The sequence below is a fragment of the Ruditapes philippinarum genome, unplaced genomic scaffold (assembly GCF_026571515.1).
Source record: "Ruditapes philippinarum isolate M1 unplaced genomic scaffold, ASM2657151v2 ctg2270_1_1_1_1, whole genome shotgun sequence".
NCBI lineage: Eukaryota > Metazoa > Mollusca > Bivalvia > Venerida > Veneridae > Ruditapes > Ruditapes philippinarum.
The window spans coordinates 25,228-52,128 of NW_026866206.1; the positions used below are offsets into that span (position 1 = coordinate 25,228).

Here is a 26,901-nt window from a genome sequence, read left to right on the forward strand (position 1 = left end):
TTTGATTTGACATCTTATTACTTAAATTATTGAATATAACTTTTGTCATTTTCTCAGCTTTTTTCATTAACTACAATTATATTTAATACACTTTTCAATAGCTTTTTATTTATGTAGGATATACAGTCAATGAGTATGTATTTGGAATTGTATAAGTTTGCTAAGAATAAAAAGCATATTATTTTTAAAATCAATAAACCGTTAATGGATTACTTAAACATTTGTTACATATTTTTGAAATTCTCGAAAATAAGAAATGATAAAATTGCAATCGGGAGTAAAGAAAGTATGTTTTTTCTATCCTTTCATGAAGAAGAATTTGGAATATTGTGCTCGTTTACTAGTATAATAATTTATAGCTAAGTTTTGACCTATATTGACATTTTGTTTGTTTATTTGTTTGTTTCATTTTACGCCCTTTGTCAACAGTATTTCAGTCATATAGGCGGGTAGTTTCCTAACCATCGTTCCTAGAGAGTTACTCTAGTACTAGACTACCTTCCTCCGTTCTAAACTACCAATGCATCTCCCGGAGATCGAGCCCACGCCAGAGAGGTAACTGGATTAGAAGTCATCATCTCTCAGCCCTCGACCATGAAGGCAGTCTATATTGACATATTGCATATTGCATTTTTTAGAGTGCCAGAATGAATGTGACTATACTCTTTCTTAATATTTAAATCATTATTGATATGTTGTTGGTGTTGTTCTTGTTGTTTTATACTGAATAATATGTTTATTTTTCTTTTTCAGTACAAAAATTGTTTATATATATTGTATTTCTAACTTTTTGTCTCTGACTTGATGTCATTAAACATTTTTCTGAGATCTATTTCCTCGTATCCCAAGATTTTCTTTGGTTAATGCACATACTGGTTTCTGACCGATCATAAATCTGAGATGTGAGTGCGAGATTAGAAAATTTCTTTAACACCTCCAACCCTTACGTGAATAAGGAAGCTATTCGTTGCGATTGTGATTTTATAAAATATAATTATGTCCTTTTTAAATTAAATTGTAAGTCTTTGGTAATTTTTCTGCTGTTTTTACTAAAATTATTAAACGTTTTATTAAAAGAGGTTATGACCCTACTATTTTAAGACATACTGCATGTTTAGTGTTCAACCCTTTTACAATTGGACACTACGCTTTCCTCTTTTGATTGCATCTGACGGACCAAGTGGGAGACTCTATGATGGATAGTTCGTAAAGCCCTTTGGGACTGAATTGTCTTAATGTTCGTCTTCTGCCTTGCTTCGTCGGGCCCTTGTAGGTGTTTTTCTTGTTTTCCTTTAAGACATTGAGTACTTTTTGTTATGGTCATTGGGTTTACTTTTATATGTTTCTACATGATCATTTTAGTGTTTTACTTATTTAACCTTTTGTAACCATGACAACTGTTAGAATTTCACTTGGCGGGGATTCATTTTATTTACACTGTCTCGTTTATAGGAACATGGTGGGCTAAGAGCGAGGTTTGGTGCACCATTAACCGGTTAAACTCCCCAGCAGTCATTATTATGCTGCTGACCGTTCCAAGGCGGCGCCCCACTGTGTTCCTCAGATGTATGTCTATGTTGTTTCATACTGTTTTGGTGACACTTTTGCTTGTGTCCCTTGTTGTTTTCTCGTCTACGGTAAGTATCTTCCCCATTGCTCTAGTTTTTATTTTCTTTGATTAACCCCCCCCCTTCCCCCCGGTCTCCTGTCCCCTTCCCCTTTGTGGGCCTATTATTATTTTCTTTGAATTCCTAATCAGTTACAAATTATTTATCATTTATTGATTAACGTGTCGTTGCCCTGTCCTTTTTATGTTTGGGGTCCGCCTGGGCTCCTTGCCATTGGTTCTTGTTGCTGGGTCATATGGGGGTTGCGTTCATTGAACGCCGCCTTTCCTTGTTGATCTTGTTTTTCATATTTTGGTGAACAAATCGGATATTTGTTTGATTCCGAAGAAAGACATCATATAAAATACTTAATCTTTCAAGTTATAAATGGTAAAAGTTGTTGAATATTTTTAATTATTTCTTATGTTTGTGTTGAAATATATGTGCCATATTCTATATAGATAACATTGTCACAGAAGGTACACCGATGTACAAGATTGATACATAAAGAAAACAGTACATATTAGTTTAAGATATATGAACATTTTAGCAACAATACATTGAGTGGAAATATTAGACAAAATGATTCTTAAGAACTAAATTCCAAAATTAAAGGAGAAGATAATCAAAACACGAAATTTACATGTACTTAAATTTGTGTATATTGCTTAGGATTGATTTTCGTTTTCTATAACTGTAAATAAAGTTCTAGATTAAATTTTTGTAGTGCTAATATAACTTTGTTGTTTTCTAATGTCATTTTCGTAATTTTAATGTTTAAACGAGGGCTCTGCCCAGTAGATGGTTAGTATGTTCTGCTTTTAGCGCTGAGTTAGTTATACCTACGGTCATGTTTAAAAAAGTTAAAAATTGCTGTAACGTACCAGAATGGATTGTCATTGTTGGTATATAAAATAGAGAAAAACAGAATCCCTAAAGAAAGCCCAACACTGCAAAATTGTAAAATGTTGCAGGCTCGGTTTGATTGAGTCTGTTAATGGACGGTACTGGAAATTGCAAGTTACCGTCCACGCCCCCTTGCACCGGCTTATTAGAAGTATGTAAAATAGTAAAGTGGTATGCTGGTATTCAAGCAAATCGTGAACCGTTTGAGATTTGAAATAAAACATGGTTGATGTTTGAATAGAGAAGGTTTATCCGATGAACAAGAACGTATATCGTTTATGAGGCAAGATTCACATTTGCAGCGAACCGGATAATTTATCTCCATCCCGACATCAATCATGTATTCGATTTATTCTGCTAAATTATGTTTATAATCATTATCATGGTTTAAGCTTTAACGATAGTTTTATTTGTATATTTCATTTCGATAAACATATTTTAGTTTGATCGAATTACTTTCCTCAATTTGTTCCAGTAATTTGCAACAAAAACAGCAACATAAAATATTTTAGTTTGTATACATACACATTGCTTTAACTTTTGACTTAATGACTGAAGATAGCTTAGTTTCTCCAACAACAGACATTTTCACAAACAATCTTACGACATTTTTCATTACATACAAGCACATACTATTGACAATATAAGGATACCTGATGTCGACTTTTTAAAACTTAAATTATTACATGGAAGTCATTCGAATATGAGATCTTTTTGGTCAAATGGTTCATCAGGCAATGACATCGAATGACAATGCAAAAAGCTTTTGGATTTTATCGTTTGAAGCAATTGAACGAAAATATGTTTGTATCTTCATTTTTGACTGTATTTGTAGTCTCACTTATTCATTATACGACAGCTGTCCGAATAAGTCATGTACAACAGAGTTTGAATACAATTACCTGATCAGAGATGCATCAGTACTAAAGGTGTAGTACTTTAATACCAGTACAAGTATTTGCCAAGTTATGCAGTACCATTTTCAGTACCAGTACTTGAATTCAATTCTGTACTGCAGTACCAGTACTTTTGTTAGGAAATAAGTATCAGTACCAGTACTTTTATATATTCATCATAGTTTGAATAAAAACACACAAAAATAACATGTTATGTATATTTACATATTTTAAAGACACATTTTAAACAGGCATTTCCATTTCACATGTGTACTCTTCTCATGAAAGCATTATTCAGCAAAATATAAATTTATATATATATTTATAAGTTACTTCAAAGTCAACATTACATTTTTAAGATTTTATAATGATCTAACCTACTTTTTAACAAGCAATATTTACAACATATCATATTTATGTCATATCTTATTGTTTAGTAACCAGTTAACTGTAATAAAAATGCAATCATCTTTCATTTAAAACACAACAGTCTTTTTTTTTTGCCTTTTACGGGTCTGATCTATTTATACCAAAGTAAAGAACATTTTTTTATGATGCAAACAATATCACTTGAAATAGGATTATTTAGAATAGCGCTTTGCGTGGTTTGTGTTTCATTGTACTTGATTATAACTCAAATTCAGTTCAACAAATATGCATGATTTATATTAAGACTACAAAAATAAATGTTGCTTCATTAAGAATCAATCCCTTTTGATAACAGTTTGTGATTGCTTATACTAGTTACACGTACAAACTTGACCACAAATAAATACATAATTCCCCTAAACTAAAATTTTATGTAATGTAAAGCTCTTATAACTTAGTTTTCTATAGTTATGAGTTAGATCCGAAAACGTACTTTTTCACAAATATAAAATAATATATGAAAATCATATCTTCACTTTATGAGAAAAACTGATGACATTTTGGTAATGCATTAGCAGTAGTAAAGCTTATTTCAGTATCAGTACCAGTACTTGCAAAATCAAAGCATTACGTACTGCAGTTCATGTACAAGTTAAGCAGCTCTGCCACCGATAATCTATAATGAAATTGATCGTAATAAGAGTCAATACAATGCGGTCCACAATCCAACGTCATACTCACGTTATTTAACACGAAGTAACAGTATTCGGCGTTTCAATGTATCACCTCTGTATTGGATGTACTTTAAATGTTAAGAAACCTACCTATGTGAAAAATACGCAAATTGCCTGAAAACTCAATATTATTATAAAAAAAACTTATAGAAGATCGTACAGGACATCATTCGACCCATATTTAAGGTACTTTGGGCTCTCTTTAAGAACACATTGCCAATTTGTCCTGGATATTCGGCAGTCATTTAACAGACGGGCAGACAGACAGACACATAACTTTATTTCACTCAGGTATCTCAAAGTTTACAACATGAGGGTTATCATACATTGTAGATATAATTGATTCCTGTATAAAAGGCAGGTATATAACATGAATTATACAATAGATATATATGAGTATCCATCCGATTGTTGGGGAACCCTTAACAAAAATGCTGCTCTACACACACAAAATACCTACATGCATATATATTGTTTACCATCACTAGTTAAGGAACGAAGAATGAAGCTCAAATATATCATTGTAGGGAAAAATAACAACAATAGAGAGAAAAATCTTCAAAACATAAGAAAATGTTCGCTCAAAGGTATGCCGCAGCATTCTACGTTGTAAATCTAAAACTAAAAGTAAGAGCTCGTGAAAATTTGCATTCACACAATAACATCGCGTTTACAATCATTGAACAAATGAATTTTCTGGACGGTCATTGTGATTTATAACTTGAGGCTGGTAACGGAAAGTGCTGTTTTACTGTCAGGAATAATGACTTCTTCACGAAAGACCATTCTAAGAAATTGTCAATTACCACTTCAGTGTTTACACTATGAATGTGTCAAAATAAGGCTTTACAACCTCTTAGAATGATACGTTATTCGTACAGCATGACAGTGTATTTGACTATCTAACAAGAAGTATCCTTTAAAACGATACCCGGCCGAAGTAAAGCTGTTTAACATGAAAAAATAAGGTTATTTTTAAGTTTTCGATGCAAATAGAAATGTCAGAACAATGCTTGCATAATAATGACAAAATAAGTTTTTCTTCTAAACATTGAAATTAAATTATATCATATTGATATTGTTAATTTTTCAAAGAAGAACAACTTCTATTTAAAAAGTCTCTTTTACTTGTTTTACGTTTGACTTTATAAATTTTGTAATCATTTACAAATAAATCTAAAAGTTAAAGAAATATCCTCTTTTTATTTTAGAACTATCCTATACATTTTGTTTATAGTGGCAAAACCATCCCTAACATTTTAACATAGAGCTTTCCTTAAAAAGTTAGAGAATGGTAAGAACTATCCTTTTCATTTTATTTTAGAACGGTTAGAACTGTCCTTTACATTTTATTTTAGAATGACCAATGAGATTCACTGATTTCAGTTTGTAATTTGAAAATGACCAATGAACATTCTTCTTATATTCAGTTCTTCCCTGTTAATTTTACAGGAAGTCAAACTGATGACAGACAGTCGTCGTCCGAAAAAAATTCTTTGTTAAAATTTGTATGATAAATCGCCATTTTGATATAGAGAACGATGACAGTTATAAGAAAGGTAAAGCATAAATCTTGATAGAAATGATTGAAAGCTTTTTTTTTAGATTAATTACACAATGACATGACGAAGTAACTAGTTAAAGGAATTTAACTGAGGTTAAAAAGCCCAGTTTAAGGTAGACCACCTATACTATACTATACTTTACTATAAAGAACTGTAAAATGGGCAACATTGGGCAGTTATATACCTTAAAGGTCACCTGTATGCAAAATGAAAACACAATTTTCGTGTGGTTTATGAATTAAGGACATTTTTCTGAACTTAGAATGGCTCTTTTTCAGAAATGGGAAACTCTAAATAATCTATAATATCATCATAATGAATTAGAGAAAATAAGAATGTCCAAAACGACAAAATTAAAAATGTTGCAGGCTGGATTTGATTGAGCCTGTTCATGCTCGGTACTGTGAAATGCAAACTACCGTACACGCCCCCTAAGATTGGCTTAAACAGAATTCAACATTTAAACACGAAAATGGTAAATTTTACTTTTTCAACCATTTTTGCGAAGTTGCAGGAATCCACACCACTTTTAAATACTTACACCACCGTGTGAAAGATGAAAAGGAAAGTTCATTGTTACCATAAACACGACATATCTCATAAAATATGTCTTCCGCCTGTATACCAAGACTACAGCGGCTCTTTGTTCTCGGTACCGTTGACCTAGTGGTTAAGGCGTCCGCCTTCGGATCGGAAGCTCGAAGGTTCGAGCCTCACGGGGAGCGTAATTGATTGATAATTTTTTCTCGTGGGACTCGTTCCGAAATGACCGCTTCGTGAGCCGCGAGGTAGTTAAAATGAATGGTTACCGATTTCTATCCGCCTGGCGCCTGGAAAAGTGGTAGGAGTTGGGAGGTACGTGGTATGCAAAGAAAATGTGCTGCATAAGTCGGAAACGACTTGACCTTAGGTAGGGGTGACACTATGATAAACAAGACCTTCACATTTTTATAAGACCGTATTTGTAAAGTGATAGGAGACATTTTCCCAATTATTTTAGCATTACTATACACGAGGAGATGACGTTCATTGTGATATTACCAAAGCTAGACTGGACTGATTTACAAATAAACACGATTTACACGACCATCTATGCGGTACATGTACATGTAGTGCGTGAAAAACGTGGTAAAATGCGAGATTTTGGCCTAGTTGTATTCATATTTGAACACCCCTCGTAGTGTCAATGAGAAACGTTATTAACATTATTTTGAAATATCACATTCAGGGACGCAATATTTGCTTGTAGTTGTTTCTAGTTTGAATTACCGTTTTTAATTATATATCAATAGCTACTTTAACAATTATAATTGAAATATACGAATGAAACTAAGTCTAAAAATCCAGTCAGTGAGCATTAGGATTTAAATTGACTGTACTCACCTTAAGGTGATTCCGCTTTGTCAGCCATGTTTGTTTTCACAAAGTCTGTCCAAAGTGAAAGTAGGCCAAAATTCATATAACAACAAAGCTCACATTGTTATATGATGAGCCATTTGCAAGTACACTTCCAGTTCTACATTTTAAAGACTATTTTAAACAAAAATAAAAATGATAACAATAAGAAAATTTACCTTGAATGTGCTACATTTCTGAAGACCATAAACATTCTGTCGCAAGTTTTATGCACATTTCATGAATGGCAAAATCCTTTTTAAAGTCTTGTTTTAGTGCCTACAAAAAAGCTATTTTTTGCAGAAAAATATCACAAAAACTTTAAAAACATAAATCTTAGGAAAGTAGTTTATCTGACCTTGAAAAAACATGGCCACCATGACATGTGTAAAAAAGTAGTACCATGAAAATAAACATCATTTACCTATTTCTTGTGTACATGACAAACAGAGACACTTCACTGTTACACATAAAAAATGTTAGATTTTAAAGTTTGATTGTGTTTTTATTTTAATTGTAGTTCATAAGGCTATAAATGATGATTGTTTTCTTGCACTACTTTTTTACAAAAAATAATGGAGGCCATGTGCTTAGAAGGACATGAGATACAGATTTATTTGGAGTTAGGTTTTGAAAGATTTTTGTATTTGCTGCAAAAGATAGCTTTTGTAGGCACTAAAACAGACTTTAAAAAGGATTTTGCCATTCATGAAATGTGCATAAAACTTTGCAACAGAATGCTTTTGGTCTTCAGAAATGTAGCACATTCAAGGTAAATATTCTTATTGTTATCATTTGTATTTCTGTTTTAAATAGTCTTTAAAACATAGAACTGGAAGTTTACTTTCAAGTGTTTCATCATTTTACATTGTAATCTTTGTTGTTATATGAATTTTGACCTACTTTCACTTTGGACAGACTTGGTGAAAACAAATATGGCCGACAAAGCAGAATCACCTTAATAACATAAAACAAAGTATATTCAGTTATTAAAATAAATAACTTCCATCTATTTAGTAACGCATGAACATATTGCTGCTGACTAGCCGTGTAAAACCTGCCACTCCACTTTCATTCACACGTAAGAAAAGTAAGCACTAAAATATGTTCACTCATATTTCTACAACAAATAATTATTCAATTTATGAAATACTTGTGCAATTCAGAAGATATACACCTCACTAGATTGAATTTATCGGAGTATCTACACTTAATATATCATATGTTTCTTTATCAGCACGTGACTTACTCTGTAATGATGTATACACATCTCCCGGTTCAACCAGATCTGTACGCTGCCGTTCGCCACTGATACATGTTGAATTGGCTATGTTTGTATATATCGGTGCGTTCAGTCTTGAAAGATATAAACATAGAACAAATTTAATATGATTTTACGTACCCGAACATTCTAAAACATTGATTATTTACTTATTCATTTCATATTACTAAGTTCTTTTTGTACGAACATCACAACACTGTTTTTGTAACTTAAAACAATATAGATATAAATTTCAGTTGACAGTTAATATCATTGTTATGATATATTCAATATAATATCAATTAACATATGAATGATGGATACATATGTCATTTTTGACATGTTATGTATTTATGATGAGTTCGTACTGATAAAAGTTCCAGAAGGAGTCCGTTTGAATATGTCCTGAACGCTGGATACGATGTGACGTCAATACATATGTCACATGATCTATGTGGGTAACTCATTGACGTCAATATATGAAGTAATGTTTTTATCTAAAGGGTCATGTGACATTTTTCGGCTTGTCAAATATTTTTTACAGACGCCACCTGTATGTACAATGGCATATAGAAATTATCCATCAGCAGGGATAGAACCCAGAATCATTTAATAAATATAATTCCTATGATCAACGAAAAACATTATAGTCATAAATGTTACGTATAAATAACTTTGAAAGACATATGATCTACGGTGAACAACTCTAACTATCTTGAGTGCGGATTTGGGTACTTGTATCATTAATATTCTGAACGACCGTGTGTAACATTAATAAATGTTTTAAATTAGACGTTATTCAATTACGTTCAATCGTGTAAGAGGTCACACTCTGGATTATTCCTGGAACAAACCAGTACTGAGTAATTAGCGCAAAGTTTCTTGCTAAAGAAACAACGGCTTGCTCCTGACTGGGTTTGAACGTTAATGGTATCACATGATCTACCGGTTTTCTCCTGATACAACCTATCCTGACCATTAAAAACCTTTACAACTAAAGGTATATTTAGATCTACTATATATGTGTATATACTACTACTTGGAATACATCATGACAAAATGTTTTTGGAAATAAGCAGGCTATCCCTGCCTTTCATAGCAATACGTAATGGATGTTGTTTTCTTTTTTAAAATAACGGAACAATAAAAAGTTCCTTTACATGATCTTTATTTGAATGTTCACTAATCGTTTTCTTTCTAAAAATGGTTAGAATTAAATAAAACAAAAAATAATTTTGGAATTGAAATTCTGGAAACTGTTACTTACTGAATTGGCTCACAAGAGATGGTTTCCTCTGCAATGCAATGATAAGAATTACTTAGCTCAAGTTTGATATCAACCAGTATAAGATAATTACTGTACAGTCTCTGTTTAAATTCAAAATAAACATTTTATGAGTACACAGAGAAGATGTGTTATATTTTTTAACTCAACACATCATAGCTTAACAAAATATGAATTCATAAGCTCATTTAAAATGTCATTTCCTTAAGGGACAGCTAATTTAACTTGCGCCGAGAAGGGAAAATAATGTTTTCACGTACCTTCTGAAAGTGTCGATGGTAGTTTGTCCTTCAACATATTAACACTTGTGTGTTGTGGGGTCAATGCAACATTTTATGAAATCTTTGACATCTTTTAGACAGAAAATTTACAGTTCTAATTATAAATGAACGTAATGTAAGGCTTTGATTTAAATTTAATTAATGACTAGAGTATGTAAATGAATAAAAGTAAAAGTAAAGAAACTTACTTTTGTTTTCTTCTTTTCGTTTCATTAATATTGTTAAATAACCGGCATAAGTTGCGAGCAATATTATTATTATACCAAGGACAATTCCTGTTATAATTGTTTGTATATTATTGTTGTCACACTGGTTGCAATCACTCTTTGCTCCAGAAACATCGGATTTACCTGAAATGAATATGAAATATTTGTGGTGTCCTTTTCCGATATGCATTACATATTTACAAACAGAACAGAAGCTTTAACAGCAAACAGCTCATCGTCATAACAATATAACTATACCTACGATTGATATACTAAGTAAATTATCAATAAACGTTATATCAAAATTATCTAAATTCAACTGTTGAGAGTGATTTGAGTAAGCATCTTATCACAGTACATCATTATATCATTCATAGGAATACTATGACATATAATTATAACAAAAAGCAGGAAGATTAAATTAATTGCAAATAATTAAGTTATTTGAAATAGGTTTTTAACTGATTTTTAAAGAATAAAGAGGACTTAGTTTCCTTTAATTAAATTTATTTGTATCATAATTAATTTGAAGCTAAAACGTTTCAAATAGCGGTTGCATCCCCTATACCTTGATTATATTTTGCAATTAATAGAAACGATCAAATAAATTATCAAACCAGCAAGTTTTTTTTTTATATTGATACTTAAATATTAAAGACTTCTAAACAATTAAAAAATCGAATTTATACAGAAGAATGACTCTAAATTAAATTTGTACCTTAGCACAAATTCATTAAACAAAATAATTTAAATGTCACTTTTAAAAAAGAAGATCATAAGAAAACAACACATGTCAATCTCGAGAATGTTATTTTAGTTCAAGGGTTAATGATATTCACTATTTCCCCGAGACACATGCGTTTCTTGTTTTATTATACCGAAACACCATTCATTTTTTATCAGGGTAGATAACTAGAACATCACGTGTTTTAATGTCAAAATAGATTAGAGCTACTCGCACTTTGGGAATATTGATGGTGATATTCATTGCCAGGATGAGCAATCGAAATAACACCAGGTGGCGTCACATTAAGCTATATACTGTATAATAAAAAGTTAACGTGATGTATAATAATAAATTATACTTACTTCTATGGATATGTTCAATCGTCCATGATTTATTAGATCCAATGCCGTTATAAAGTAAAAGGGTGTAGTTCACAAAGTCTGATTCATCTTCATTATTTATCTGAAGCTGGGCTAGGTAACCGTCTAACCCCACTTCTTGCCAATAAAACTCTGCCTTAACATATCCTTTAATGATTAAGACTGTGTGTTTGCTTGAGTTTGATACAGTAGAACCATTCTCAAACTGAAACTGTACAACTTGAGGAGGGGGATAACTGTAGAAAGGCACTGTGATCAAAGTTGTGAGTCCAACTTTTCCAAAGAATGTTCTTTCATTATCCTTTAGCAGCAGTTTTGGTGACACTGAAAATATAAGTAAAATTTGTGTTGTTTTCTAATTTTTATGTATAATTTCTATAAAAAGCATGTTTAGTCATATTATTTACTTTTGTCTATTAATTGTATAAATTGTAGACTGTCATTGATTGAATAGCTTGTTAACATCCTACGGATATCTCTGAATAACATACAGATCATCTTTTTCTGGGGTGTACCTTTATGTGTCGCATTAATTTGTTTTGTAACATTTGAATCTGTCTTTAATTCGTTATTTTCAAATTTGATCGTCAAATCGGGACAATGTGAAATATGTCTACAATGTATACCATGAAACAATGATAACATTTATTACAACTAACCTCTAATTATGACAGTACTGTTTCCACTTTGGTACAGCTGTTGATGTTTTCTGTCCGGAATACCGTTGCTGGCATGGCAAGTATACGTACCACTGTCTTGAAGTTGTACGTTTTGTAATTCCATGACACCATTGTTTGAAATATTATGCTTGTTAGGAATAACAACATTTCCCCATTTCTGTGTAAACGATTTAAAATGATAATCCGCAGGCCTTCCTTTAGGTTTGCATTTAATAGACAATGTCATGTTTTCTGTAGGCTTTGAACTGATGTCAACAGTGACATCTGGTGCATCTGAAAAAAATATTTGTTCCTGACTGCATCACAACTTTTACACAGGCAGCATACAGATGTCATGTAATAAAAAGATAAATAAAACAGTCACTTAAAGGTCTGAAGTTTCCCGTCGAATTAACCAATTGCATGAGAAATATCTTGTACGGTTTTAGAAAGAAACCAATGACGCTGTCATGAATGTGTTGGTTCGTGATTGTCTACAATGGGTAAATTTTCGTAAATATTTCAAGTACTGATTAAATCAATATAAATGTATCATTTGGATATTTTTTTATAAAACATTTATATAAAAAGTGTGATAAGAAGTATTAGTGATTTTATATGAACATTTATATGATAATAATATTTTGTTTTAGAACAATCTGTTATCTGCTAAATATAGATAGGAAATATAGGATTATTTACCTCACACTTACCATCAACGATTTTATATAATTCGTTCATGGTTGTTGTCATAAATACTATCAACATAATTATTTATGATATTACTGACTTCATTAAGGACTATTGTGTTTAAATTATACTTATCTCTTTAAAATAACTTACAGTTCACATACACTTCAACTTTCTCTACAGTTGTAAAGTTATGACTAGGATAGCGAGATGATGTTGCTGTAGCTACACATGTGTAGTTACCATGGTTCGTTCTGTCTATATCAACAACTGACAAAGTAGGACCTACAGACTGTTGTCCTGGCCAGCTCACTGTTGGTGTTGGGTTTCCGGAAGCATTGCATGTTACAGACAACGATTCACCTTCATTTCTTGTTATGATAGTTGATGGTTTCTCACCAACTATTATTTGCAGTCTTGGAGAATCTGTAATTGCTTCATTTTTAAGTAATCAAAGCTTTTATTCCTTCAAAATTTATATGTTTCATTTCTTATCCGAAATGGAAAATGATAACATTGCCAGATAAGAGAAATATGAGGCCTGTAATTTGCAATCTTTCTTTAAACTAATCCTGGTGAAAGACGAACGAGATATTTAAAAGTGTCTTTTATTTCTTGAGCTCCAATTTACTTATAAGGAATCTATAGTAACGAAAAAAATTAATATAACAATTTGTTAAAAACAAATTCTTTAGAGATACCTATAGATTTACTTTTTTGGATTGAATGCGGACTATATATTTATAACTTTCTTTTGTGTAAATATAATTTTTAGCTGACAATTTACTAGATTTCTATCAACTTGATAATTATGTAAGATTAGTTTAGTAACCTTAGTTTTCTTGTATCAGCACAATCTGCAGTTCCATATCTTGTGAACCATGTAATCAAATCATGTTGTGGTTAGTAACAAATTCAGTTTACTAAGTTAAAAAAAACATACTTACATTCAACCTGTAGAGGAACTTGTTCAGATTGTAAGGTAAGACCCTTCTGTTGTGTAAACAAGTTCTTCAACTGACATTTTATAGGACTTTGATTAACTTGATATGTAAGTTTCGGCAACTTTAATATTCTTGAATCAGCAACATCAGGTGTTCCATACTGTGTGAACCATGTTGCTGTAGCTGTAGGATTACCATTATCAGATGATGAACAATAAATACTCTTTCCTGTCTGACCTTCTAGAAATGGAAAGTTGCTGGTTGAAATCAATGGCGATGATGGAGGCCCTGAAACAAATATCTTATTATTGAACAAATAACATTTATCAAATCACATGTTTTACAAGTAAATGAAAAACCGTTCTCCCTCATGTTTTGCTAATAATGAACATTTTTACCAACATTATTTTCTTGTATAGGGTAAATGTATTTACATGTACTTACAATACACATGCATCGTATTCTGTGCCTTTGCCAAATTACTTTGTCCAGGTATTGCAGTTTCACAGTATATTGTTTTGTTGTTGTCCGTTCGGTTGACAGTAACAGTTACAATGCTTGTTACAGATCTAAGATCATTCCCATGACTATGTTCTGTATGCTGTACATCAGTCAGTGTAAGAGTGTCTAACTTCCATGTTACTATAGCAATAGGTCGTGTTTGAGAGGAAGTACACTGATATCTTATTTGGTCGCCTTCTAATTTTTCTGTTGTCAGGTCTGTGATTGTAGGTGAAGTAGCTAATTCTAAAAACGGAGAAACTATTACCAAATAAGTTTGACAAAATGTTTTCATGTAATATCAATAGCATATGCACTGTATAAATTGTATCATATATAAAAACTAGGCGTATCAGAACCACGGGGGACGAACCCCTTATGGTTCTCAAAATTGAACCGCAGTAAAATATATGTGAATTTCCACTGCCCAGATGCGCTGTACAACACCAGTCCGTTTAGTGATATTGTCGCCATACGCATTGCATGCTATGGATATACCAGAACCCACGACGGAAAGAATGTCTCGGCGAAGACTGCTTAAAAATCTTGAACTTTCCCTGTGATTGACCTATTGCCTCTGACACAAATGGTGTTACAGTGCACATCTGGATCAGCGGAAATTCAATGTTGAGATCAATATGGGGTTCACCGCCGTGAGAACATCTCCGATTTTTAAATCTTGATTTTTATGTAGTATTTATACCATATTTTTGGTAGTTTTACTTCATATTAAGATATAAGAGAAGTATTGCTCTTCTTATGAAAAAATCAAAACAAAAAACAAAAACATATCAATCCTTATTCCGTTATGACAATAAAATTAATAACTTGTGTTTGCATTGGAAAGTTTGTATATCATTAAAGCTATTTATAATTGTTCCAGTTAAAGTAAACTATCTAATTAAAGAGAAAAAACATATTGATGAAACACCAACTTTTAACTTTGTAAAATTGAAGAGTGTTATGCCACTATAGGTTGAAATTAATCATTTGTACACAAGACTGTCTATGAATAAGCCGTACCTGCAACATATTAGATTTTGCCGATTTGAACTTGCTTTTGATTCATCGATAATTAAACTTTTAGATAGGATTGCATTTGTATTGCTGAACATCAATGAATATCAATTATACTTTAAAGGGACTCCACTGAGGTTTTTTGACATGACGGAACTGGAAATATCTTTAATGATTAATATTCCATTTGATATAATGTAAGACCAATAACTTGTGTCCAAAATGTCAGATCATTTGCTCACTCCGCATTTTCGCTGAAAAATTATTTTAATTGTGAAAATGAACCGAAATTAAAAAGCGTTGCAACGCTTTTAACACAAATCGAGCTAGAAATAGCACAAAAAAACGATTTTCGATTTATTTCTGAGTATAATTCTCAATTATCTTTTGCATATTTTTCTTTTTTATGTGCCCCAGCTAATTCATGTAACGAATTCAAATGTTGTGTCTTTAGGCTTTAGGACCTCGGTGGAGTCCCTTTAAATGGTACCCTTGCGATGATACAAATATAATGAAAGGTGAATCAACATTTGAATCAACCTATATATTTTAGTGAATATATTTCTTCGCTGTCAAGTTTTTTTCTAAATAAAAAATCTATAAGCTCATAAAATGGCAAAGAAAAAATTAAAAATGTAACCTTTCACATAAAGAGTGATTCTGCTAGAAAACACTTCTGGGTGTGCTGTCTGTGAAGCTTTACAATATACTTGTTTGTTATGGTCGGAATTAAGCGGAGCAAATGTTAATGTAGACAGTGTAACATTCTCCTTCTTCTTCACTTCATCTCCAATATACCAGATGATAGTAGCTGTTGGTCTACTTTTACTTGCTGTACATGTCAATGTTTTACGTACACCATTTGTTACTTCTAGTGTACATGCTAGTAAAGTGCTGCCGTCCTTTAGTGTTACATTAGTAACCTGAACTGAAATAAGAAAATAAAGACAAAATAAGCTTGATATTAGGATTCAGCTATAAACCCTTGTTAAACAAAGTATTCACATCAAAGGTTGGATTAAGTAGGTTTAGATTTTCTGTTAATCCCCAATTATTTCACAGAATAATAGTTTTATAACTTACTGCCCAAGCATTGATAGATATATTTATTCTTTGTTTGATCACCTACCCTATCGTTTACACAAATGATTTTATTCTTACTTTATGTCTCTTTATAATTATGTGATTTTACATTATTTGTACCTGTAGTTATGTTCAATTATGAAGGCATGTGACTGAACAGTTCTCAACATTTTGTTCCTCGTTGATTTTTTTCTGATTTTTTTCTTTCTATACTAAGGGGTTGCGTTCATTGAACGCCGCCCTTCCTTGTGGATCTTGTTTTTAATTTTGTTACCTTTTAACACAATGACGAAATTTAAAATCAATCATCAAATCAATCATTTGATTTAAATTACTTCGATTTTTTATTATATGTTGTTTTTGCCCACCGTATTCTTCGAGTAGCTTTCTTTGAATTTGTTTGTGTTAACGTCACACCGACACATAGGTCACATGGCGACGTTCCAGCTTTACTGGTGGTGGAAGATAACAGGTTCACATCCGTGCATTATTTCAGACTCTTTGACAAACAAGAGATATGTGATAAGGCATTCGGGGTGTTATATTTCTTTGATTATGATTTATGTTAAAAAGCTGATGTCGCCTTGCTCATTCTACAACATAAGGACAAAATTCTAATCAAACACCTCGATGGTGCGCTACAGAGAACGACCCATCTTAAATAAGTTTAAGTAAGGTTTATATAATTACCGCACCGACTCAAAATTATATTATATTACCTTACATCACTAAAAAAGAATAATATACGTTATATATAATACTCGGGATAAATTAGATACTATGATATATCAGTTAAAATGCCGATTGATGTGTTCTGTTATATTTTGTAATAATAATATTAAGTCGAGAATATAAATCATGTTTCCAAAATGTGTTCACAAAACCATTTGCATAATTGTCGCATATCAACAAGCTTTCATAGCACCATGAAATAAAATTAGCAATGATGATAAAATCGATATACTTGTTTTATTCAAATAATTTATATACATTGTGTATATAAATATCAGAAAAAATATAAAAATATTTATTTAACCAACATGTATTATTGTTTTTTAGTTGGGACGTAGTCCCAACTAGTGCACTTACAAACCCGAAATTTCCAACCATACAGGGTAACGCCCACTGCTGTGACGTTTCATCGCCACTCTATATGCTATATTGTATTCTAACATATCAACGTAAGCTGAATTCATAGTGATCACCCGACCATGACCGACGCATAACCGCCGCGAGTGAAAAATAGTGCTCTGAATTTCTGAAAACTTCGATTTATTGCGAACAGAAGAGGAGACAAGAAATTTATTTTTTGAAAATAATGTGCAATTGAGCTTGAATGACGGTATTAGAAACGTAGCGGATATAATTTGAAAGGTCACATAATTCTATGAATGGGATAGTAAATTAATTGGGTCATAGTGCTTGACGGCTTGCAATATTTAACTTACTCATCTGCCTTATCATCACATTTTTTTTGTATTATATTCCAGAAATTTTTGAAAAAGACATTATTTATCGGATAAATTTTGTAGTTTATAATTGCAAAGTGGATATTGAAATAGAATTAGCCAGAGATGTAGATAATCTATTCGTCTCTGAATTAGCCGATAATTAGGTTAAATGAATCCAACAACTTCCGGTATATTTTTTGACCTACTTCACAAGCATAATTATCAGCCTGTTAAGCTCATAAGGTAAGTTATAAAGCAAAATATGTTATGAATTTGATGAATAATAATATTAAGTTTATTTATTGATGCCAATTTGTTTCCGAGGACTAAAACTTTCTTAAAGAATTTCGAAGTAATTTGGAGATCTCGAGTCTTTCGTACCCAAGACATTTCGACCATACTTAGACTGCAAATCGACAGATTTTACAAATTGATATTACACAGATGTCTGCCTTTACAGGAAAACCGGCATATACGCCTACAATTTTTTCATTGTCTTAATTGTCACGGCCGTTACGTCTCTACCAAATGGGGCACATTCTTAAATATTTCAGAATAATTTTATTTTGACCTTTATAAATTATTATATATATCTATTTAAAGTCTAGCCATTTCATTTTGGGTCATCTTTTTACAATTTGAATAATTATTCTGGAAAAACGAAGTGCGCAAATGATCTAAAGGTTTGTACAAAGATTAGTGTTCTAAACATTCATCAAATGGTACATTTATCTGGAAAAAATATTTCAGTCCCATCATGACAAAATACCTCAATGGAACCCCTTTAAATTGAATTACACTTTTTTTAAATGTATGGGTAAATTCCATTTTCAGTGGTTGAAATTTTTCCTCTTTTCTCATTAATCAAGCTATAGTTTCCCATTTATACAGCCACAGGTTGTTTTGAAAGTTGAAAAAAAATCACTGCCACCTTGATAATTGTTAACCTGAAAAATCTTCAGGCAATTAAAGGGATTTGAACCCCAGACCTCTTGATTACAAGGCAGACACACAACCATGTCGCGAAAATGTCAACACAACAGCAAGACTGTTGGAAATGATCTATACTTGTTCTCAATACATGGTTGAAGTAATTTATCAGACATTTTATATGATTTAACAATTTTTGACACTACTGATATTCACATTTTTTTCACAAATCTACATGTAAAAAATAAATATCATAATAAAATGATAGAACATTTTCTATTTTAGTGGTAATACTGTGGAGTAATATGAAGAAATATTATTAATATTTTATTATCATAAATTTTTCAAATTTTAATTATGTCATTACATGCTGTACACAATCATATTATTGTGTGAACATATATATACATTGTATAGACACATATATACATTGTATATACACACACTAAGAGAGTAGTATTAGATGAATTTGAAAATGAAATCTCTAATTCATATTTTCAGGGAAATTAAAGATCATTTACTTTAATATTCACTTGGAAAGGCTGGTACATGTAGCTAGAAAAAAAGTACAGTATAAGATTAAAGAAAGACTAGAAGATTATTACAAACAACAGGTACTTATATAATATTTAATGTATATTTCACAAACCAAGCTGTTTTCCAAAAAAAATTAATGAAAACAATATTTGACCTAGAGTCATAAGATTGACAGAACAGTGGCGTGTGGGGGCATCCGTGTCCTACGGACACATTTCTAGTTTCACTTATATACTATGTAGAAATTTTGTGGACGCAACTCCTCTTAAACCGGATGGCAGATTTTGCTTAAACTTACAGGGATGAACAACCTTCAGGTGTAGATGGTAGTAAAGGAAAGAATTTTTGCTGCGACCAAATTTTACAGAATTTTGGCCCTTTGTCGATTTTTTCACTATATACTATGTAGAAATTTTGTGAATGCAACTCCTCTTAAACCGGATGGCAGATTTTGCTTAAACTTCCAGGGATGAACAACCTTAATGTGTAGATGGTAGTAAAGGAAGGAATTTTTGCTGCGACCAAATTATAGAGAATTATGGCCCTTTTTTGATTTTAGTTTTCAACTTGTGGCACATGTATAGTCCAAAAAATATTTGACCTAGAGTCATAAGATTGATAGAACAGTGGCTTGTGGGGGCATCCCCGTGTCCTATGGACACATTTCTAGTTTTCTTCTTAGTGTGCCTTTATTGCTAAGATCTATTTAATTGACAGACTGTTTTTAAAGTTTGAAGGATAATCTTTGAAACATTCAGATTGGTTATTAAACTAACCATTATTTACTTTATTTGTAGCCAATAAGTAATTATACCTTTAAATTGTATGCCGTCGAAACAAATTAATTGTATACTGTCTGAATTGTATACACACCAGTCTCTCACAACGCATTACTCACCCCAAATGAGGGTAAAAAAAAACTCTGACATAAAGAAGTCTGCGTAGGGATGACAATTTTATTAATAAAACACAATATATTGTTCATTGCTTTCAAGGGCTCATTGTTTTTCAGAGTTTAATATTGCAAGTGCAAATTTGATAGTTCCACTGTGTTACTATGTATTCAAATATTCAAAACTACTTTCACTTTCGGTTTTAATTTAGACTAACAATTGACGAAATACGAGTGTTGAACGAATACCAATAAAGGATTGTCAGAAGGAGTGTTTTTGCACATGTTTTGAGTAAAAATGATGTAAAGGCTATTACACCAACAGAGTATGGAAAAAGTTTAATTTTTCAAGTGACCCGATTTCCGTTTTGTTCTATCACTACGGTGTTAAAGCCGCCATGTAAAAGTAGTGCGTTCCATCATGCTTAGAGTGGTTTCACACAGGTCAGTAAAACCGGTGTACACAATGTACTGTCTGCACATATGTGTCAGAAAAAAATATCACAAAAAAGGAATTTAGTATTACTATGAGTATTTATTAAAGAAATTGTATTTCAAATATATTTAAATAGTATTATTGAAAGTCATTTTGTATGACAGACACACAAATCTAGTGCTCTGCATTATAAATGTAAGAAGAGACAAATAAGATAAGCATTTTTTGCAAATTATTGCACTTCATATAATTTTTATTGCTTTTTTTTAAGGTGGACATGTGTCACTGTCAAGCGAATGAAGATAAGCATCACACTCGGTGGGAATCTCAAGTTTCCAGATATAGTGATCATAACTGTATAGGCACCATTAACTCTTTTGACTAGTTGGAGTATTTTAGAGAGCTAGTCTGAACATTGTGTTGAAGGAAAATGTTAAAAACTCGGATTTCCCGCTTAACCAATCATTACTTTACCTTATATTCAGTGCGGTAATGTAGGAAATGGTTACTTTATGGAACGGAGCTGTCAATTATTTTTAGTTTTTTAGCTTGTTAGCGTTATCGTCGGACAGTTGTGAAGTAAAGACATCGCAGTTTGACTGTATACAAGTTGCCTTAAAGAAAGTATGTCGAAATCTTAACAGTTATTCGTTGATTTTGTAGAAATTGACCAGAATTCACCTTTGTTTACACGCATCGCTTGGACGTCGAAAACGACATGCAATGACATTTCAGTGAAATTTGGAAACTTGCTCGTATTTTGGAGCATTTTGTAGGATTTCGATGAAGTAAAAAAGTGTTTATGATAGGATACATTATTCCTGGAGACAACCACAAAAATAAAATAGTGATCTGGTGTATTTTTACCAACAGTTCTTGTTTGTTTTGCATGATATTTTTCTCTCGTTAGGGACCTTTATTCTTTATATATAGTATTATGAGCGTATATAAACCTGAGAATTGAAACTATGAGAATAAATTGTTGTTATTAGTCCCCTTATATTTTCATTAAGAGGGGACTAAAGGCTGACCCCATTTCTGTATGTCAATGAAAGCTGAATTTTGCTATAACTTAAATGGTACAAAAGTATGGTTTCATCATACTGGTATCTGATATAGAACTATACAGAGATTTAGCATGTTATTATAATTTATGCTCCTGAAAGGGAGAGAATAAAGTTGCGGTCTTAACCATCTGTCGGTATGGACTCAAGTAATATTATGGATAAATATCTGTGTTCATTCCATACAGACTTGTACTTTTGGGAAAAAAGTTTGCTCATGGGAGGAAAATATGTTTTTAATGGTGATTTTGAGATTTTAGTTTGATAAAGGAAAAAAAACATAGTCTGAACTTAGGAAGACATTTGTCCTTCACACTCTTGTCCGAAATATGAATATAACTAGATATGTATTGAAGGGATTTTATGTAAACTTCACAAAGTGATAGAGACTTTTAAGAGGAAGTGCAATGTTCAAGAAACATAACTCTACCTTGCTTCATGTTTTAATTATATCCCTTAAGTTAAAAATGCTTATTCCAAAACTATCACTGAATCTACATCAACTTGAACGACTCAAATTTTCCAATGTGTCAAAGAACCATAACTCCATTCCTTAGTTTTTAGCTCACCTGTCACAAAGTGACAGGTCGAGCTTTTGTGATCCCTTTTCGTCCGACCGTAAACTTTTACTTTAAATGACATCTCCTCATAAACCACTAAGCTAATTTCATCCAAACTTCACAAGAATGTTCCTTTGGCTGTCACCTTTAAAAATTGTGCAAAGAATTTAATTCCATGCTGAACTCTGGTTGCCATGGGAACCGAAAGAAAAAAACTTTAAATATCATCTTTAAAAAAACCCTAAGAGCTAGAGCTTAGATATTTGGCTTGAAACATCCTTTAGTGAGTGTCTACCAAGTTTGTTTAAATAAAAGCCCTTGGGTCAAAAATTGGCCCCGCCCCAGGGGTCATTGATTTTCCCTATGTGCATATAGTAAAAACTTTATAAAATCTTCTTTTAAAGAACCCAAAGAGCTAGAGCTAAGATATTAAGCATGAAACATCATCTAATGAGTGTTTACCAAGTTTGTTCAAATAAAAATCGCGGGGTCAAAATTGGTCCTGCCCCAGGGGGTCATTAATTTTCTTTAAATTCATATAGTAAAAACTTAAAAAAAATCTTCTTTTAAGGAACTAAAAGAGCTAGAGCTAAGATATTTTAGCATGAAATATCTTCTAGTGAGTGTTTACAAAGATTGTGAAAATAAAAGCCCTGGGGTCAAAATTGGTCCTGCCCCAGGGGGTCATTAATTTTCTTTAAATGCAAATAGTAAAAACTTAAAAAATCTTCTTTTAAAGAACCCAAAGAGCTAGAGCTAAGATATTTAGCATGAACATCTTCTAATGAGTGTCTACCAAGTTTGTTCAAATAAAAGCCCCGAGGACAAAATTGGCCCTGCCCAAGGGGATCATTGATTTTCCATATATGCATATAGTAAAAACTTCAAAAATCTTTTTTAAAGAACCCAAATAGCTAGAGTTTATATTATAAGTTGAAACATCTTCTAGTGAGTGTCTACAAAGTTTGTTCAAATAAAAGCCCTGGGGTCAAAACTGGCCCTGCTCCAGGGTTGTCATTGTTTTTAACAGTATGTGTTAGTAAAAACTTAAACAATCTTCTTTTAAAAAAACCCAATAAGCTAGAGCTTTGATGTTAAGCATGAATCATCTTCTTATGGATGTCTTCCAAGTTTGTTCAAATAAAAGCCCTTGGGTTAAAACTGGCCCGGCAGGGTGGGGGGGTATATACAGGTGAGCAACCTCAGAGCCATCATGGCCCTCTTATTTAATTATTTACCTTTATTATACATGTACTTAATTATGCTTGTCCAGAGAAATACTGGAAAAGAGTTGATGAAATTTGATTAAACTTTTACACAGCGAAAATAATCAAGTGAAAGAAAGTGTTTTTTTCAAATAACCCTAATTTTTTGTGTCGCCTTGAAAAGGTGACATATAGGGGTTACTTTTGTCGGCGGCGTCTGTGTCGTTGTCGGCGTCCCGGAGCATAACTCAGTCACTATAAGTCTGATTGACTTCAAACTTGGTATGCATGCTTCTTTTAATAACCCGAAGTGCAGTGCACAAGGACCGGTACTCTGCAGTTCTTATTTTTTGAGTTATTGCCCTTTGTAAATTTTCATACTTTAATTTTGTCCGTGCCATTTCTCTTCAACTAAAAAAGCTATGGACTTGATACTTCATAGGATGATAGATCTCATTAAGAAGAAGTGCAGTGCACAAGAACCAGTACTCTGTACTTCCTAATTTTTGAGTTATTGCCCTTTGTTAATTTTCATACTTTATTTTTGTCCAGGCCATTTCTTCTAATGAATAAAAGCCATGGACTTGAAACTTCATAGGATGATAGGTCTCATTAAGAAGAAGTGCAGTGCATAAGAACTGTTACTCTGCATTCCTTATTTTTTGAGTTATTGCCCTTTGTTTATTTTCATACTTTAATTTTGTCCGGGCCATTTCTCCTTAAGTATAAAAGCTATGGACTTGAAACTTCATAGGATGATAGATCTCATTAAGAAGAAGTGCAGTGCACAAGAACTGGTACTCTGCATTTCTTATTTTTTGAGTAATGCCCTTTGTTGATTTTCTTTCTTTATTTTTGTCCTGGTCATTTCTCCTCAAGTATGAAAGCTATGGACTTGAACCATCATAGAATGATAGATCTTATTGATAAGAAGTGCAGTGTTCAGAAACTGCTGCTCTGCACTTATTATTTTTTTAGTTATTGCCCTTTGTTATTTTTCATGTTTCATTTTTGTCCCTGGCCATTTCTCCTAAACTACATTGTTCACAAGGCGACACAATCCGATTCGCGGAGTTCTAGTTTCTAGCTTAATTTTACAATTATCATCTCTTAAAATACATGTACAACAACTTTTAAAATAATGGTTGTCTGGAGTAAATCTTTTCAATGATATCACACTCAAACTAAATACAGTTGTAGAGACTATATAGTGAGCAGAAGTCTTTTGTCAAATAACCAAAATTCTACATTACTTAGTTTTTGAATTATCTCCGTATATATTTCATGATACTGTTCAGAGAGAGGATTAAAATATTGAAGGAATTTGATTGAAACTTAATAAACGTTATACAGTGAAGAGATTAGCATGAGAATTGCAGTAAACAAAGGCCATTATAAGTTCTAATGACATGGTCACATTCATATAATGTGATGCAAAAAAATATTGACCATTTGAGTGTTTACTTGATACTGATACAGAAAATTTGATATATATCACAATTGATTATTTTTTCATAGCTTTGTCTCCCTTTATAATGTCATGTGTTATAATAGTCAAGCTTGCAGTTTCCTCTGGTAGCTCTAATTTCACTTGTTGCTCTTGTCAAAAAAGGCCAATAACGGTTTATGATGGACCTACACGTACATGTAACCTAAATATTATATTTAACATGTGTGTCATAGAATAATTGTATCATCTACTGTTCATTTACTGAATTGTGCACTTTATATTTATCAACCGGCAACACCCTTCACTCATTGAATTATCTGCCCCGAAATAGAAAAAATAGTTATTTGATCCTTCATACGTCCCAACTGCAGTGCCTTCAGCACTTTGATTTTTTGTCGCAACCGATACATGATTTATACCTTGCATGCAAGAAAATTCTTAGATTATGAAATAGAAACAACCAAATAGAAATATGTCAATATATTTAAGGTACAGTTCGAATGTTTTATATCAAATACTTTGCAATTTGTGTAAACTTTCAGAACGATTAAATATTAGAGGAAGTCGAAAAATAATAATTTTATTTCACTTTATGATGATGTGTAGCTGCATTATTGTTTTGTCTATTGTCTTTGTTGAAGTCATCATACCGTGATTTTGTATCATATTCCTTTAAATCAATACTTTGACAATTTATCAAGAAATATGATTTGCATGTATTCAACTAAAACTTTAATAGAGTTGGCTTAGTTACCATTACAAGACATATTTTATAAAACGCATTGGGTAATCAAAAGTGAATGAACCGAGAGAGATGAGCGGCATAAATGCATACATTTAATAAATCCTCGAAAAAAAAAACTCCAACAAACTAAAACTGAAGTACATTGTTGAAATATAACCTAAAGTTTACGGAATAGACATACCTTGTATATATATGACCACTGAGTTACTGTTAATTACTTTTGGTAATAGTGTTTCAACAACACATTGGTATTTGTCTCCCTCATTTTGTTTAGTAACTTTCTTTATTGTCCATTCATATTGTTTACTACTAGGACATCTATACTCATATAAACTGGTGTCTACCGGAAATATGAGAGTATTGCATTCTGCATCTATTATTCCAAGGTTAGCAAAGGTACTTTCACTTGTCCTGACTCTCTTCCATGCAAAAACACTAACAGTTTCATCACCAGTGTATGTACATGTTAATGTAAGGGAACTATTCTCTAGCACACCAGGTGATGATGGCGATAATACCACTTCCGCAAACACAACAGCTGAAATAAATTTAACAACATTTTCAATCGTATGTAAAAGTGTATTGTTTTGAAAAGTTTACGAACCGTTTTATTTGTTTAATTTATGTAAATGGACATTATAAGATTTTAAGTCATGACATAAGTTATTCGTGATCATATTAATATCCATATTTAATAGCTATTAATATTAAGTACATTTAGTGCTTGTATGTATTAAATAAAATAATCTAAAATATTTACCTGAGAGTGCTGAGACAACTCCATATATAAAAGCTATTATTTGAGAGGACATCATTGATTTGTCTCCATATGACATTTTTTTAAACCACACTTGACACAACTAATAAATCCTTCTTTCAGATAATCGTGTATATAAGTACACATGCATATGTTAATGAATGTCCCAAATATATTTTGCTTCCTGTAAAACTGCGATAGCTAGAAGTAAAGTGTAGGTGATATAAATACATTTACTTCAACATGGGTGGGGGTTCTCTGCTTGCAGTGAATATGTATATGTTTATACAGACGTTTCTTTATAAACTGCGGTGGAAAATACTTAATGCAAGTTTAACGAAAAATTAGGCAGCTACATATTAATACTA

At 32.0% G+C, this 26,901-nt stretch overlaps 1 protein-coding gene across 1 annotated transcript; it reads right to left on the reverse strand.

Annotated features, from left to right (window-relative positions):
- Positions 1–3,652: 3,652 nt before the first annotated feature.
- Positions 3,653–26,672, reverse strand: LOC132731688 (hemicentin-1-like). Its single transcript, XM_060717903.1, has 12 exons — positions 26,537–26,672; positions 25,958–26,314; positions 16,064–16,351; positions 14,350–14,652; positions 13,909–14,193; positions 13,115–13,387; positions 12,272–12,565; positions 11,595–11,936; positions 10,488–10,649; positions 10,001–10,028; positions 8,430–8,828; positions 3,653–7,460 (listed from the first exon to the last, which is right to left on the reverse strand). The coding sequence occupies exons 1-11, from the start codon at positions 26,610–26,612 to the stop codon at positions 8,654–8,656; spliced, it is 2,583 nt and encodes an 860-aa protein (XP_060573886.1). The 5' UTR covers positions 26,613–26,672; the 3' UTR covers positions 3,653–7,460; positions 8,430–8,653.
- Positions 26,673–26,901: the final 229 nt, after the last annotated feature.

What these genes read in the sequence shown, in the direction of transcription:
- LOC132731688 (XM_060717903.1), bottom strand. Translation starts at nt 26,612, where the DNA reads ATGTCATATGGAGACAAATCAATGATGTCCTCTCAAATAATAGCTTTT. An exon ending in AGTTGTCTCAGCACTCTCAG is followed by an intron (nt 26,315 to 26,536) that starts GTAAATATTTTA and finishes AATTTATTTCAG; the next exon opens with CTGTTGTGTTTGCGGAAGTG. An exon ending in AATCACTCTTTATGTGAAAG is followed by an intron (nt 14,653 to 16,063) that starts GTTACATTTTTA and finishes CTCCGTTTTTAG; the next exon opens with AATTAGCTACTTCACCTACA.